Source organism: Ursus maritimus, unplaced genomic scaffold (genome assembly GCF_017311325.1).
Source record: "Ursus maritimus isolate PB19 unplaced genomic scaffold, ASM1731132v1 scaffold_16, whole genome shotgun sequence".
NCBI lineage: Eukaryota > Metazoa > Chordata > Mammalia > Carnivora > Ursidae > Ursus > Ursus maritimus.
The window spans coordinates 58,231,876-58,248,086 of NW_024424008.1; the positions used below are offsets into that span (position 1 = coordinate 58,231,876).

Below are 16,211 nucleotides of genomic sequence, written 5' to 3' on the forward strand. Positions count from 1 at the left end.
CTGAGTGGCTCTTGATTTCAGCTCAGATCATGATCTCAGGGTCGTGGGCTCCAGCCCCATGCTGGGACTCCCTCTTCAGTGGGGAGTCTGCTTGAGATTCTCTCTCCCTCTGCCACTCCCCCCCATTCAAGTGCATGAACGCACGTGCTCTCTCTCTCCAATAAATAAATCTTCAAAAAAAATTTTTTTAAAGATTTTATTTACTTATTTGTCAGAGAGAGAGAGAGAGTGTGTACAAGCAGGGGAGTGGCAGGCAGAGGGAGAAGCAGACTCCCCACTGAGCAGAGAGCCCGATGTCGGACTCCATCCTGGGACTCCGGGATCATGACCTGAGCCGAAGGCAGATGCTTCACTGACTGAGCCACCCAGGTGCCCCTAAAATAGCAATTCTTAGTTAGAAATTGTATCAAAACATTTTTCCAATTAACCTTCAGTGCTTAGTACTACTCTAAAGGTACCAAAACTAGCTCAGGTTTATTAATTTTTAAATTTATTAATTAATCCATTTTAATTCATTGTTTTGATTTGTTAAATGGCAATATATTTACATTAAAACTGACTTCCCTCTTTTATTATGGTGAACCGAGTTATATTCTATGCTTTTATAAGTAATACAGTAACTTTAGTGACTAATAAGGAGGAAAAAACAATCACGTAGAGATTCTAAAGGATTAAGAACAGTTTTCTACCTAAAAAGTAAGATCAACATTTCTGGGTCACAAAAGGAGATAATATGAAATTAAAATTTGAGACAGTTTTTAATATTCAAAGGTAGCAAAAAATCATAAAAGTAAAAAAAAACAACAGCAACAAAAATCAAACCTAATAGATTTAGGGAGATAGGGCACTATGCACACCCAATAATGTATAAAACACTCTAAAAAAGTTAAGAATTTTAAACGTCAGTTTTAAAAACTTACCCTTTCTGCTTCAAAGGTAATTCAAGTTTAAATATGGTAGCATCATTAACAACTGCTTTGTATGCCTGCAAAGAATTTACAATGAAATGAACATTATTTTTAATATTTAAAATACAGTTTGATATTTTAAAGGTGTCTGTGGCCTCTATTAAACACCCATGTGGCAATGTCAAGCTTAGTGTGTAAGGGAGAGAACAGACCTGATATAATAAATTTGGGAGCTTTATATACCCCTGAGGCAGGGTATAAGGGAAGTTCGAGAAGTGTACTTTGAGGTGGGTCTTAAAGGATGGATGAATAGGAATTCAATATTTTAAAAAATTCTTGAAAAAAGGAGGAGAGAGAAATTTCCTAACTAGATTCTACTTCATAAGCATACCCAATTCTTACAAAAACATGTAACAAACCAAATATAATAAAAATGGTTGTCCTCCACAGATAAAAAATCAAAGTTGCTACGTTTTTAGTTTATAATTTAGTAGCATAGTGGTGCAAGTTTCTTTTTAAAGAACATCATGACAATACCGTTAATATACAAGAATATATACCTTATCTCTTGCAGTAAGAAATCGCGGATCATCTTGAAAAGCTTCTTTGACGAGTTTACTAAATCTATTAAATAATGTAAGTAACTGCTCAACGTATTTCTCAGAGTCCTAAAAATAAAATGTTTTATACTCAATTGAGTTTTTTAAAAAAAAGAAAATACAAAAAATGAGAAAATATAAACGAAATTTTAATAAAACACTGTAGCTCTAAAATTTGGGAAATTCTCTGAAAAATTTTTTTCTTGATATTAAAAGGCATTCCAACACTACTGTTTTGTCATCAATTACGATTTTAAATACCCAACCCTGACGCACATCTATCACCACCACAGAGGAAACTTACAGTAGTAATAGTTTCAGCAGCTGCCACCATATCTGCCAGGCCAGCACTAATGATATGTTCCTCCAAGTCTTTCAACATTGGCTCTATCCCATTGGGAACTTTGTCCATCAATGAAAACATTAAATGTAATTCTGAAACAACAGAACACACTCATGTAAGCATCTCATCCATCAAAATAAATTTTCTCTTTGATTTGTATCTTGGATCTAGAATGCCTAGGATAGTAAAAGTCTGGAGAAATATTAGTTGGAAATTGAGAACCTTACTAGTATTCTTTGGATATAATTAGGAGTTGTTATAATAAGTACTATAACTTACTGATCCACTTTCTCTGACAAAAATTATTTTTAAAAGAAACTCTAATTAAAAGTGATCACACACCACAAAACTTAACTCCTCTTAAAAGGTGAGTCATTTGACCTTCAACTCAACAGAATATTTTTATTTATTTTCCAATTTTTTAATTTAAATTCACTTAATTAGCATATAATGTATTATTTGTTTCAGGGGTACAGGTCAGTGATTCATTAGTTGCATATAACACCGAGTGCTCATTACATCACATGCCCTCCTTCATGTCCATCACCCACTTATCACCCACCCCCCAGCAACCTTCAGTTTGTTTCCTAAGATTAAGAGTCTCTTATGGTTTGTTTCCCTCTTTGGTTTCATCTTTTTTTTTTTTTTTAGTATTTTTCTGGTTTCATTTTATTTCATTTTTTCCTCTCGTCCCCTATGATCCTCTGCCTTGTTTCTTAAATTCCAAATATCAATGAGACCATATGATAATGGATTTTTTATTCTAAGTAGTACAAAAGTTTACACAGAAGTGTAGTATATTTCATAAAGTAGACACAATATTAAATACATTGGTGCCACATCAAGTGGCAAAAAAAAAAATCACATCATCAGACTATTCAAAGTGATTATAAAAGTGTATCAGAGATAATATAAAACTGTATTCATAGGGAATTTTTCAGTTTATAAAAGCACTTTCTCGTTACACCATTTAACTGACCTTCACAAAAATCTTGCTGCATAGAACTGGTTCCCACTACAAAAATACTTTTGAAGGGAGCCCAACATGGATCAGAAATAACTCTGTTTAGCCTGGCACACAAAAATTCAAGTATTTCATTTATGCCAATGAGCTTTTTACTACAAAACTACAAGTGTATGACCCTAAATGAACCGAAGTACATACTTTAAATGCAACTAGAGATTAAATAGGACTTTGTAATTATACACAATGAAACCTGGAGAGGAATACATCAAAAGGTTAAAAGTTGTTATCTCCATGTAGTAGAAATATAGGTAACTTTTACCACATTGGCTGTAATATACTCACAACCTCCCAAAATCTATCTTTATTAAGAAAATGTGTCAGTAATAAATAAGTACACTTGCAGATATCTTAAACTGTTACATATTTTAGGGGAGAGGGATGAAGATCATTAACGTGGACTGTTGTATTACTTTCTAAAAATATTCGCCAAGAAGTTCCACACAAAAGTCAAATACCTACTTCTAGTCTCTCCCAGATGTTTATCATTTAAATTAGTCTTTAAAAGCAGAGCCGTACATCTGAGAACAAACTGAAATCCACCCCCATTCTCTACACACAAGTATTGATACCAAAGGGTGGAATGTTTAAAATGTAAATTTATAACCGTCTTTACAGTACTGCTGTTAAACATTTTATCATTTTCCTTAAGCACAGTTTACTGTAACAAATATACCTACGTAGGAAAGGATGATCTAACAGCAGCTTATTAAAAGTAATCTGCTCAAAGGTACCCTCTTAAAAGATTATGAGAACTTTATATGATGTTTTACCTACTTTCAGTTTCATTTCGCTTGATCATGCCTTGGCACTCTGCTAAGATAGTCTCTTTAAAGGATGTCACCAGGGCATTTACACAGCATTCCATGAGCTGAAACATATCAAAAATTGGTCAAGGCTATTAGAAACACAAACCTACTCCACCCCACTTTGCTTTTTTAGCTCCATAAAACCATACTGTTCAACAACAGCAGAACGTTAAGCATCATGAAAGCAGATCTTACTCACCTTTACTGCAGGAGCACTGAAGGTGGATGGATACTCTACGACTAGTTTACCAAGGCATATTCACCCCAAGAAAAAGGCTACAGAACTTGTGTTCTCTTTAGAAATTTTAATAGAAGTCCCCAAGGAGGGGAGGAAAAAAACTGAAAAATATTCAAAACAAAATGAAAAAAATAAACTTTGATGAATTCTTATCTGGAGAGAATATGTGTTAAAATTAGATTCTAAAATTCTAAATACAGTCATTCCACAAGCCATCCCTGGACGGCTACCATGTGCAGGCAGCAGGGAAGTGGTGAGGAGACAGAGACGACTGAGATACGAGCCCTGCTTTGGAGGAGGAGCCCTGTCTCCTGAAGCGCAGGGAAGACAGCAACAGAAACTAACACATACAACCCAGTTAAGCGGCAACATACACACACACACACACACACTCATGCCCAACAAACAGAAAAGCAGGCAGAGGAACTAGACACTTCTGGGGTAGTTAAAAAGGTCTCATCTACAGGATGAAATCTAAATTGGATCTTGAAAAATAATTACAAGTCCAAAATGGATTGAGTATTCAAGCAATAAGAAGAAACTGAATATGGTAGGGAAGAGACAGAGAGTGGAAGAGAAAACTAAAAAGGTAGGCTGGAGCCAGATTATATAAGAAAATATATATTTGGGATTTTTATTCTATAGATAGGGTAGGGAACAAAGAATCAAAGGTTTTAAACAGAAGATAAATGGAACAAATGTCTACTCCCCTAAGAGCAGACTGGTCAACAAGGCGGCTGAAATATTCCAGGTAACATGGCCAGGGTCTGGTGTCCTAGGCCGTCCTCAACAGAATCCACCCACCCCATCACTGCTCCCACACGTCACAGAATTCCTCATTCTTCTTGCAGGCATCAAGTAAAATGAATAGGTTATGAGTACTGGAGCACAGTACACTAAGGCTGATATGTATCTTCTGAAATAAAGATCATCTGTTCTAAGGAAGGGAATTATGTGTGTCTTAAAAGTTCTTTGTTAAAAATTCTCCTTGGAATTGACATAATGTTGATAATAACTGAAGCTAAATTTAGATAATGGGGATTCATTATACTATTCTGCCTCCTTTTTAAATGTTAAAAAATTTCTGTAATAAAAAGTTTTTTTCAAGTCCCTTTTTTTGAGAATTATGCTAACAACTTTAAAACCCAAGGACGCCGATTTCCTAAGAGAAACAATACACACAAAAAGTGCTTGAGAAATTCCTGCCTTGCCAAGGTGGGACGGTGTGTCCGAGTCCTGAGTTGTCTCCTCCGGCACCAGCGCTGGACCACGCACGGCTGAGCACTCCTGCCGCAGTGGCAAGGCCAGACTGACAACACGTGAACCTAACTACACAGAACCCAGGGGGAAGAGAGAGCACGTGCAGTTGGAATGAGCCCCGAGCCTTGTCCCTGCATCCCCAGTTTCTATTTCACTGAGAAGTCAAAGCTGTGTGACTGGATAGTAGTCCAACTTCTGCAAATTCCAAAAATCCAGCGTGTGTTTCAAACTGTTGTTCTGAAGTGTGTTAATGGCTGTAACCAGCTTTCTTTAACACAAAACAGAAAAAAGCAGAGAGCATAATACATAACAAAAGTGAATATTATTTCGTAGAACTTTCATTTCAGGTATGTGCAAGTGAGCAGACTGTATACTAAACCACAAAATAATGTCTTCCTTATTGTGGGTTACAATGAGGATTAAAAGGAGAGGACAAGGCAACTGAAGAAACTCAACAGAATCTAGTTGAGTCTTCGATGACAGGAGCTAGGGAGTCTGCTGCGGCGGTTTCTGGTTTGAGAGGGTTAACTATCACAATACGAGGGATCTTTAATGAGCACTTAGTCTGCACCAAGCACTGTGCTGAATGCTTTACGTGCATTATCTTATTTAGCCCACATGACCACCTTAAGCAGATATTTCACACAGAAGGAAACAAGCTGAGAGAGGCTAAGTAACGTGCAAGTGTTACACACACAGTTCACCAGGTCTTGTTATATGAGGCCTGGTGGGTGACTCCAAAGTCTACAACTTCTGTTACTACATTAACAGAAAAAGTATACACTTAGCAATGGCTACATGCCGAGATCTGAGTTAGGCGCTATAAGGAATAGAGAAGTATAAAACATGGTTTATACCTTCAATAATCTTACAGTCCAACTGGGGACATGTAAGTACACATCTAAAAATCTGTGTATAATTCCCATATAACAGAGGTACACTAAAAGAAGTTCAACTTGCTAATAAAGCAAAGATGTGGAAATAAATGCATCATTATTATACTATAAACTTCACAAGGACAGAGACTGTGTTTGTCCATAGCTGTGTATTTATGGCCCCAGCCACAGCTGGTGTCTGAGAAATAACACAACAGTCTATAATTTGCTACTGAATCTAGCGGTAGAAACAATAGGTATAGTGGAAATTCAAGTTAAGAGGAAACTGATGAAGTCTACAGAATTTGCAGGGACTTTATCACAAGATGGACTATAAGGGTTCTGAAGGATTTAAACAGGCAAAGGAAAAGTAGAAAGTAAAACATTAGGAAAACAAGTAAAAAAAATTCTTAAAAATGAATCCAAGAAAAAAAAATGAACAGAAAGAAGTTTAAGAATGAGGAACTACTTACTGGAGCAGAATGACTCTTGCAGGAAAAGTATTAAGTTAGAAAAATAGGTGAGGGCCGAATAATGAAGAGTCTTAAACATCAAATATAAGAAATAATGATACTATGGTTTCTGAATAAAGAATGAAAGTGATGTTTATGAAAGATTAGCCCGAACTCACAAAAGAAGAAATATAAATGGTTCATAATAAGAATAAAGATATCTAGCCTCAATAGTTTTTAAGTGCACACAAATTTTTTTTAATCTACAATACTAGGAGATTGTCACAATTAATAGACTAACAAAAAACCCAGATTAACAAAAATAAACAGGCACATTGTTGATGGGAGTAAGAATTACTGTATTTCTGAAGATCAGTTTGGTATTATGTAGCAATTGGTCAAAGGTGCATATCCTTGGCTTCAGCAATTTCACTTCCAGTAAATTCCATGCCAAGAGAATGCCCCATGTGTACTTAAAAGTGTTAAAGAGCTAAAGGCATATAAAGATGTCCCAGGTAGTAATATTCATAAGGAATAAGCTACAATAATAACAATAATAAAAATGCCCATCATTAGAGAATAGGTTGGGTATATTCACTAAATATATATGATAAAATACAGGCATCGAAAATAATGTTACAATACACTTCTGTGTTATACAGGGTAAAATATGCATGATATCATAAATTTCTTGGAAATGATCAAAGGAAGGAAGGGTAGGGAAGGGAAAAGAGAAAAGAAAAGGAAGGAAAACAGGCAAGGAGCAAGCAAACGGAACGAAATGATGACCACGGCTGAAACCAGAGGCTGGCTGTGACGGTTAGGGTTCGTTGTACTACTTTCTCCACTTTTGTAAATATTTGAAAACTGTCATAACCAGGCTTTTTTTTTAATAAAGAGATTGATTATGGTCTAAATCCTTGTGAGATGAAAAATCCTTCAGAGAACTATTTCACGTGGGCAAAGAGAGGAAAGGGAGACTGCGTGGTGCTTTCCCCTTGTTGCAAATGAGTCTTGTCTTAACGACAGGGTTGGTTCCATGAGGTCAGAAATCATGTTACTCCTCTTTCATGTTTCTTTCCCATCATTTACCAAAATACTACATAGAGAGTCGACCCTAAATATATACTTGTTATTTGAAAAATACATCTCGAAGGGAAAGGGTAGTGATAAACCATCTCTCTCACCTTGTATTCCCTTTCTGTCTCCTTTTGCTAGCTTCGGTGAAGAAAAAAACTTTTTGCCACATGCCATCAAATCCTGTATTTTGCCTGAGATGAGCACAACTTCTAAATCCATAGAAATCTCTCCCCAGAGGTCTGCAAGGTGAAACACTTTAACTATCAATGTGCTTGATGTTTTACCTTCCTCTATAGCAAAACTCTTCAAAGATGATGCCTGCCATAAAACACAGCAGGCACTCAGTATTTGTTGAATGAATGGATGTAAAGGTCAAGGTCTGTGAAGATGAAAGGTGGGACAGATAGGCTAATTGATGGAGTAGAGTCTTCTTTTACTGGTATTCAATTTGCACAATTAATCCTACTTCACTGAAATTTATTACAAAGCAACAAGAATGGCTCTAATTTTCGTTATTCAAATCTGTACAAGTAATAATTTGCTTTAACTCAACTATAAAATAGGAGATGAACTAAAAATTATCCTAGGTTCTTCACTTTAAGACTTTATCATTGTAAGGTCTTTAACCATATAAGGATATCTGTAACGTATTCAGTAACTAATTTATTCTACGCATGGTAGGTTATTCTCAAAATTAATTTCCCTCGCCTTTTCTAGCTTGGTTAAGATTTCTTTATTTTACCATTATAACTAGTGGTATTTGTTTTATTTCTAAACTGTTTACACAGTAACTATACACAGCAATGAAAATTCAGACTTACTCACCTTGACTTTTTCAAAATCGCCCTTAATATACTAAGATACTAAAGGTTAATAAATACTTTAATGTTAATAATTTATGACTTGTGACCTGGTTGCTAATTCAATGTTCTGTATAAACAGTACGATAGTTCCTATCTGTCTTCCAATCAGCAACTTTCTCCAAACCTGAGCTTTAACAGTAAAATCCACCATGCCAGGCAGTGTTTTACTAAACTCTGACAATACATGTGGGTGTTACTCTGTTTTGCAGTTAAGGAAACAGATTACAAAGGCTGAATAACTTGCCAAAGAGCACACTGCTGGTAACATGACAACAAAGGAACTCAAATCCTCCTCTGATTCTTACATGTACGTCCCTAACGACTCTAACACACCACCTCCCTCGTCAGGGCCTTGGTCACAGGGAAGAGATGAAGACTTGCCACGGCCAATCCACGCTCTAGTCCATCACTCTGCTGTATAAACAATCCGTTTTATTCTAGTGTCACTCTGAAGACAGGAACCAGATCTATGTTACTAGGCACAACTCACAGGAGGCCCAGCATATTTTAAGTGCATAATAAATACAAACTGAATGCCCTCAGGGAATGCAGGTATGTAGGACAATCACCTAAAATACTAATAGCCATAGAAAAACTTTTGAAGTTGTTTAAGTTTTTTTCTCACTTTTTTCTTATTATTATGTTTCATCTTTTCCTGTCAATCATGTCTCTTCAGCAGACAGCTCAAAGCCTCTCCTGGTTTCACACAGACACTGCTGCTCACGTCCTACAGAACCATTCAACGAGAATCAAGCTTATTGGAACTGTGTGCTTAACTGGTTCTGAGTGGGGCTACGTGGCTCTCCCATAAGCAAAACCGGAACCATGCGCCTCTAGGCTTCTAACCAACACTTGGCTGCTCGGATTCTTGGACTGACTTTTCAGGTTCTCCACTGAACTGTAAGCAGCTCAAGTTGCTGTAAGGGCTGTCCTTCGGACAAGTCAAATTCTACGATATTATACATACTTCAGACCCATACACATTGACAGTGAAGCATGCTCACACACGTGGGCAAAGACACACACAGAGCGCATTAGATCCAAGCTTGGGCCCTCAATTCGAGCTGGGTCAATTAGAGCTAGGATAATTAAAACCGTGGAGCCAGACTCTTATCTTCTTTCAGGTCACACAACGAAGGACAGCAATCATGGTCCCCACTTCAACAACAACAACCAAAAGACTAACAGCTGTCAAAGATAACAGAATTAAGAGTACAAAAATACACATGCAGAAAGTTCTTACAATGTTCCAAATTCCTAAATCCAGATATCCTTCATTTTAGTGTTAGCCCTGTACTTTCCACACTGGATTTTACATGAACTAACACATTTGCCTTTTTTTTTTGTTTGAGATGGGTTCCTGCTTCTTGTCACCAAGAGTGCTGACTACATATGTGTAAGTGCAATACATATATCCAAAATTATGTACCGAACTTTGCATATCTTCTTCATACACCCCCAAAGTGCTTAGCATTATCCTTAGGAACTCAGGACCAAAAACTGCACTTAATTAGAAGCCCGGCTTCACCATGTCCCAGCTGTCTGAGGCCAACCTTCTGCAGTCTCTGACCTTCAGTTTCTTTACCTGTAAAGGATAAACAATGACAGCACCTACCTACAGGTTCTCCCTCCGAAATACATCCTGAATCTCTCCACTTATATATCTATCTCCACTGCCATCAACACCTCTCACCTCGATTATAGTTTGTAATCCAAATACCCTACTGCAACCTAAATGCTCTTTTGAAATACAAAAATAAGATCACATCAGCATCTCTGCTTAAAATCCTTCAACAGCTGCCCATTGCACTGAGCTCCTGCTCCCCACCCCTCCCCTCATCCACCACACTGTGGCCACACTAACCTTTCTCTGTTCCTAAAACATGCTGAACTCATTCCTGATTCACAGCCTTTACACTTGCTCCTCCTTCTACCTGGAAAGCTTTATCCCAGATCTTCACAAGGCTACACCGCTATCACTTAGGTCTCAGCTCTAATATCACTCCCTGAAGACGACCTTCCCTGACCATATTCTGTAAGGCAAAGGTGACAGCAGGAGCATTACCAGAACCAGTTCGCTCTCTACGGCATTCATCTATTTTATAAAGAATCACTTACACTGGGACACCGAAGATTCGGTACATACTTCCCTGGGTGTTATTAAAAATATCACTGGCTGCTTGTACAAGATAAAGGATTGAGAGACAAACAAGAGCTGAGACAGGGCTGAATGAAAGGAAGAAGTAAAACTCCACTATTTACAGATAATAGTATATTTTATACAGAAAACCACAAGATGCCACCAAAAACCTGTCAAAATAAATTCAGTGAAGCTGCAGGACATAAAATCAATATACAAAAATCTGTTGCATTTCTTTACATGAATAACAAAGTATCACAAAGAGAAATTAAGAAAACAATCCCACTTACACTTGCATCAAGAAGAATGAAATACCTAGGAATAAACTCAACCAAGAAGGTGAAAGAACGGTACACTGAAAACTCTAAGACACAGATGAAACAAACAGAAGACACAAATAAATGGAAAGATATTCGGTGCTCACAGAATGGAAGAATAATAGCATTAAAATGTCCACACTACCAGAACCATACAAACTCAATGCAATCTCTATCAAAAGTCCAATGGCATTTTCCACAGAAAAAGAACCACCAGTCCTACAACTTGTAGAGAACCACAAAAGGCCCAGAACGGTCCAAGCAATCTTAAGAAAGAACAACAAAGCTGGAGGCATCACCTTCCTGACGTCCAACTATGTTACAGAGCTCTGTCATCACCAAAACGGTGTGGTGCTGGCATCAGAACAGACACAGAGATCAGCGGGACAGAACACAGAGCCCAGAAACTAACCCACACGTATACAGTCAGCTAGTTCACAACCAAGGAGCCAAGAATATACAATGGGGAGGACAGTCTCTTCAATAAATGGCGCTGGGAAAACTGGACAGCCGCGTGCAAAAGAACAAAACCGCACCGCTATCCTGCACAATATAATAAAAAAAAATCAACACAAATTAAAGACTTGAACCTGAGACCTGAAACCATAGAACTCCTAGAAGAAAACACAGGCTTAGGTGAGTTCCTTAACATAGGCCTTGGTGATGATTTTTTTGAATGTGACACCAAAAGCAACAAAAGCAAAAATAAACAAGTGGACCACCTCAAACTACAGGACTGTGGCACAGCAAAGGAACCACGGACACAATGAAAAGACAACCTTGTAACGGGAGCAAATCACCGCACGTCACCGATCTGACGAGGAGCTAACACCCAAAACAGACAAAGAACTCCTACAACTCAATAGCAAAAAATAAACAATCCCACTGAAAAACGGGCAGAAGATCTACGCAGACGTTTTCCAAAGAAGACACACAGATGTGGCCAACAGACACACGAAAAGGTGCTCAACCTCACTCATCGCCAAGGAAATGCAAACCAAACCCACGTGAGCCATCGCCTCACACCTGTCAGAATGGCTCGTACCGAGAAGGAAGAAAGAACAAGTGTTGGCCAGGATGCCGTGAAGAGGGAAACCCTGCGCACTGCTGGTGGGACGTAAAATGCTGCAGCCGCTGTGGAAAACAGTATGGAGGTTACTCGAAAAATTAAAAACAGAACTACCATATGATCCGCAATTCCCCACCTGGGTATTTATGCAAAGAAAACAAAATACTAACTCAAAAAGACATATGTACTCTCAGGTACACTGCAGCATTATTTACAATAGCCAAGATATGGAAACAACCTAAGTGTCTACCAATGGATGAAAAGATAAAGATACTATGATACAAATACACAACGGAATATTATTTGGTCAATAAGAAGAATGAAGTCTTGTCATTTGCAATAACTTGGATGGACCTTGAGAACATTATGCTTGAGTGAAATAAGGCAAAAAACAACAAATACCATATGATCTCTCTCATATGTGGAATCATTCAAAAAAGAGAGAGAGAGAAATAAACCCCCCAAACTCATAGATACAGAGAAGAGATCGGTGGTTCCAAGAGGCAGGGGGCTAGGGGTGGGGAAAATGTATTTTGTTTTTAGCTTTAAAAAACTGAGTATGGGCGCCTGGGTAGCGCAGTCGTTAAGCATCTGCCTTCAGCTCAGGGCGTGATCCCAGCGTTCCGGGATCAAGTCCCACATCGGGCTCCTCCGCTGGGAGCCTGCTTCTTCCTCTCCCACTCCCGGGCTGTGTTCCCTCTCTCGCTGGCTGTCTGTCACATAAATAAATAAAATCTTAAAAAACAAAACAAAACAAAAAAAACCTGAGTAAAAATTTTCAAAAAATCATTTTTATTTGTTGACTAGTCTGTTATCTGTCTTCCTCTATCTGAATGCTAACTCTGTAAGGGCAAGGACTTTTTGTTCATGGTGTACCCCTTTCTACCTACCTCACTACTAATAGAGACTAGATACATATTCACTGAGTGAATGAGTGCTCAATAAACATAGGTCAAATGGTTTAATGAAGAAAAATAAAACTAGAGGATTGTAGTCTCTAGCAACAGAATCCTATTCCCCATAAACCCAGGGCATATTCACCAGCAAACAAACAAATCTGTAGATTATCTATTTTGATCCATATCCCATGGCCCATCACACTGGAAGAAAAGTACTAGTTTGGAGCCAGGAGACAGAAGCTGTAACTCATCATTACTTATGTAATACTGAAGACAGTGATTTTTCATTACTTTTCACAAAGTGCTGTATAATAGGCTGATTATTATTTATACACACTGCCCTCCCCAAAATTCTAACTGAAAACTCCTCAGAAGTCCTTAAGCTCTTACAAGTATACAATCTTTCAAAAATTGGAGAGGGCTCTCACAATTAGCTCTTCTCTGACTCTCTACTCAGATTACTCCAATAACCCAGTCTCAAATCTTTCGATCATCATACAGGCCATTAAAATGTCTTTTAGGGGCACCTGGCTGGCTCTGTCAGTAACCATGTGACTCTTGATCTCAGGGTCATGAGTTCAAGCCCCACATCGGGCGCTGAGCTTACTTAAAAATAAATAAATAAATTAAATGTCCTTTAATTATTTCTTCAAAATGCCTCTTACTTCCCTTCATTTATCATTATGTACCTAGTTGAACCCCTTTTACCACATTCGTGACAACCAAAAGCAAGTCTCTTGCCTCTTTAGAGCAGCTTTGATCCCCTCGTCATAAACTTTCAAGGCTCTGCACCACCAAAGCACTGGTTCTCAAACCCTTCAGGCCCAACTCTCCCTTTTACAGCAAGTCTTACACTGAAATTTACCTATATGTTATTTCAAGAACATTGATACAATCTCTAATTATAACATACAGCAGAAATCAAAGGACAGTTCTTTATAATAAGTCAATATATATTTCAACCTGTAAAGTCGTGGCCACAACCAAACAAGAGATACAATGAAGCAGTCAGGCGCCTGCCCCTCTGCGTGGTGTCTCTGGGAAGGTGACAACTACGAATGCAGTGCAGCACAGACAGGCCGGCGACTCACACACCACAGGGAGCACCGCTACCGGCGACATAAGCGTCTGTAGTAAAAATAGGTTTAAATCCCAAACAGCAATAAAAATATTATCTTCCCCCAACTTACGCAATAATATCAACACTAGAAAATAAGGTGTATTATTAATATCATGTAAAAATATTTTGGTTTATAAGTAAAACACAATTCAGATTTACACTCAGGCATAACAAGATTTTCCTTGACCCGTGTGGCCAGTGGGACCACTGACTCACTCCTTTTGGGATGTGACCTAATTTTGGTTTATGTGGGACACTCTGAGCACCGTGAGACATGTGGCATTCCTGACCTCATTCACTACAAATCAATCACTGTGGCAACCAAAAAAGCCTCCACAATCTGCACAACACTTTCTGGAGGTAGATGTTACCTGAAAACCCCTGGCCTAGAGAGTTCATCAAAATATATTAGCCTAGGGGCTCCTGGGTGGCACAGCGGTTGGGCGTCTGCCTTCGGCTCAGGGCATGATCCCGGCGTTGTGGGATTGAGCCCCACATCAGGCTCCTCCGCTATGGGCCTGCTTCTTCCTCTCCCACTCCCCCTGCTTGTGTTCCCTCTCTCGCTGGCTGTCTCTATCTCTGTCAAATAAATAAATAAAAATCTTTAAAAACTATATATATATATATATATATAGTTTTATATATATATATAGTTTTATATATAGTTTTGTATATATATATTTATATATAAAAGCTATATATATATATATATATATATATATATATATATATATATACGCCTAGTTCAAACATACAAATCTAGAATTCAAACGTTCTCCAAAACAAGACTAAAATCCACCCTCCACTTTTCCTAACTTCCAAAACTTTCCAACACACAGGCCAGGCATCAGAAAAGAATTAAAGGGGCGCCTGGGTGGCACAGCGGTTAAGCGCCTGCCTTCGGCTCAGGGCGTGATCCCGGTGTTCTGGGATCGAGCCCCACATCAGGCTCCTCTGCTGGGAGCCTGCTCTTCCTCTCCCACTCCCCCTGCTTGTGTTCCCTCTCTCGCTGGCTGTCTCTACCTCTGTCAAATAAATAAATAAAATCTTTAAAAAAAAAAAAAAAAAAAAAGAATTAAAAATTAGAACATAAAAAAGTGCTCCCCACTTTTTTCCCACCTTTTGCTTACTGGCATCTTCATGTTGTGATATTTAAACAACTCACAGCATGACTAACTTCCCACTGATTCTGCTGTATTAATGACAAGCAATTTCAAGTAAAAGTTGAATTAGGATAAATCTATAAAAGGATTCTAAAGATATTATTCTCGTTACATACTAAATTTAACATCTAAACATTTTACATATAAGAAACTTAGAGGAGGGGCACCTAAGTGGCTCAGTCGGTTAGGCATCCGACTCTTGATTTCAGCTCTGGTCATGATCTCAGGGTTGTGAGATCGAGCCCCGCATCGGGCTCTGCGCTCAGTGTGGAGCCTGTTTAAGATTTTCTCTCCCTGGGGCGCCTGGGTGGCACAGCGGTTAAGCGTCTGCCTTCGGCTCAGGGCATGATCCCGGCGTTATGGGATCAAGACCCACATCAGGCTCTTCCGCTATGAGCCTGCTTCTTCCTCTCCCACTCCCCCTGCTTGTGTTCCCTCTCTCGCTGGCTGTCTCTATCTCTGTCGAATAAATAAATAAAATCTTAAAAAAAAAAAAAAAGATTCTCTCTCCCTCTGCCCCTCCCCTGCTGCAGCGCTTTCTCTCTAAAAAACAAAAACAAAAACAAAAACAAAAAAAACTATGAGGGGAAAATCTTGGGAGTAACTTTTATTGGCTATATAGGATATGTCAAAATCCCTTTGGGGCACACGTTTATCCATTAATAAATGGGACATTGTGTTCATTCCTAAAATGGAAGAATGGCTTAACGTGAGGAACTCTGTTGATGTGATTTACTGAATTAGTCCAATGGAGGAAAATGCCATGTAGTGAACTCTACCGATGCTTCCCATATTGAAAAGGCATTCTTCATAATATGTTTTTGTTTTTATTTTTGTATTTTATTTTGATTTTAGCATTACAGGAAAGTTGCAAAAACAGCACAGAGTCCCCATACATCCACCACCTCATTTCCCCTAATGGTAATGTCTTACACAACTACAACACAACTACTAAAACCAGGAAAATAGTAAACTACTACTACTAACTACGGATCTTACTAGAAATTCACCAGTTTTTCCACTAACGTCTCTTTCCTACCCCAGGATCTTAC

At 38.3% G+C, this 16,211-nt stretch overlaps 1 protein-coding gene across 1 annotated transcript in view; it reads right to left on the reverse strand.

Moving 5' to 3' along the window:
* The window catches only part of CUL5 (cullin 5), an 88,115-nt gene that overhangs the window by 20,342 nt on the left and 51,562 nt on the right, over positions 1–16,211 (reverse strand). The window contains exons 8-11 of the mRNA XM_040631260.1: positions 3,652–3,745; positions 1,812–1,942; positions 1,469–1,576; positions 921–985 (exon numbers count right to left, since the gene is read on the reverse strand). Coding sequence (XP_040487194.1) covers positions 921–985; positions 1,469–1,576; positions 1,812–1,942; positions 3,652–3,745 — 398 coding nt within the window. The remainder of the gene's footprint in view (positions 1–920; positions 986–1,468; positions 1,577–1,811; positions 1,943–3,651; positions 3,746–16,211) is intronic.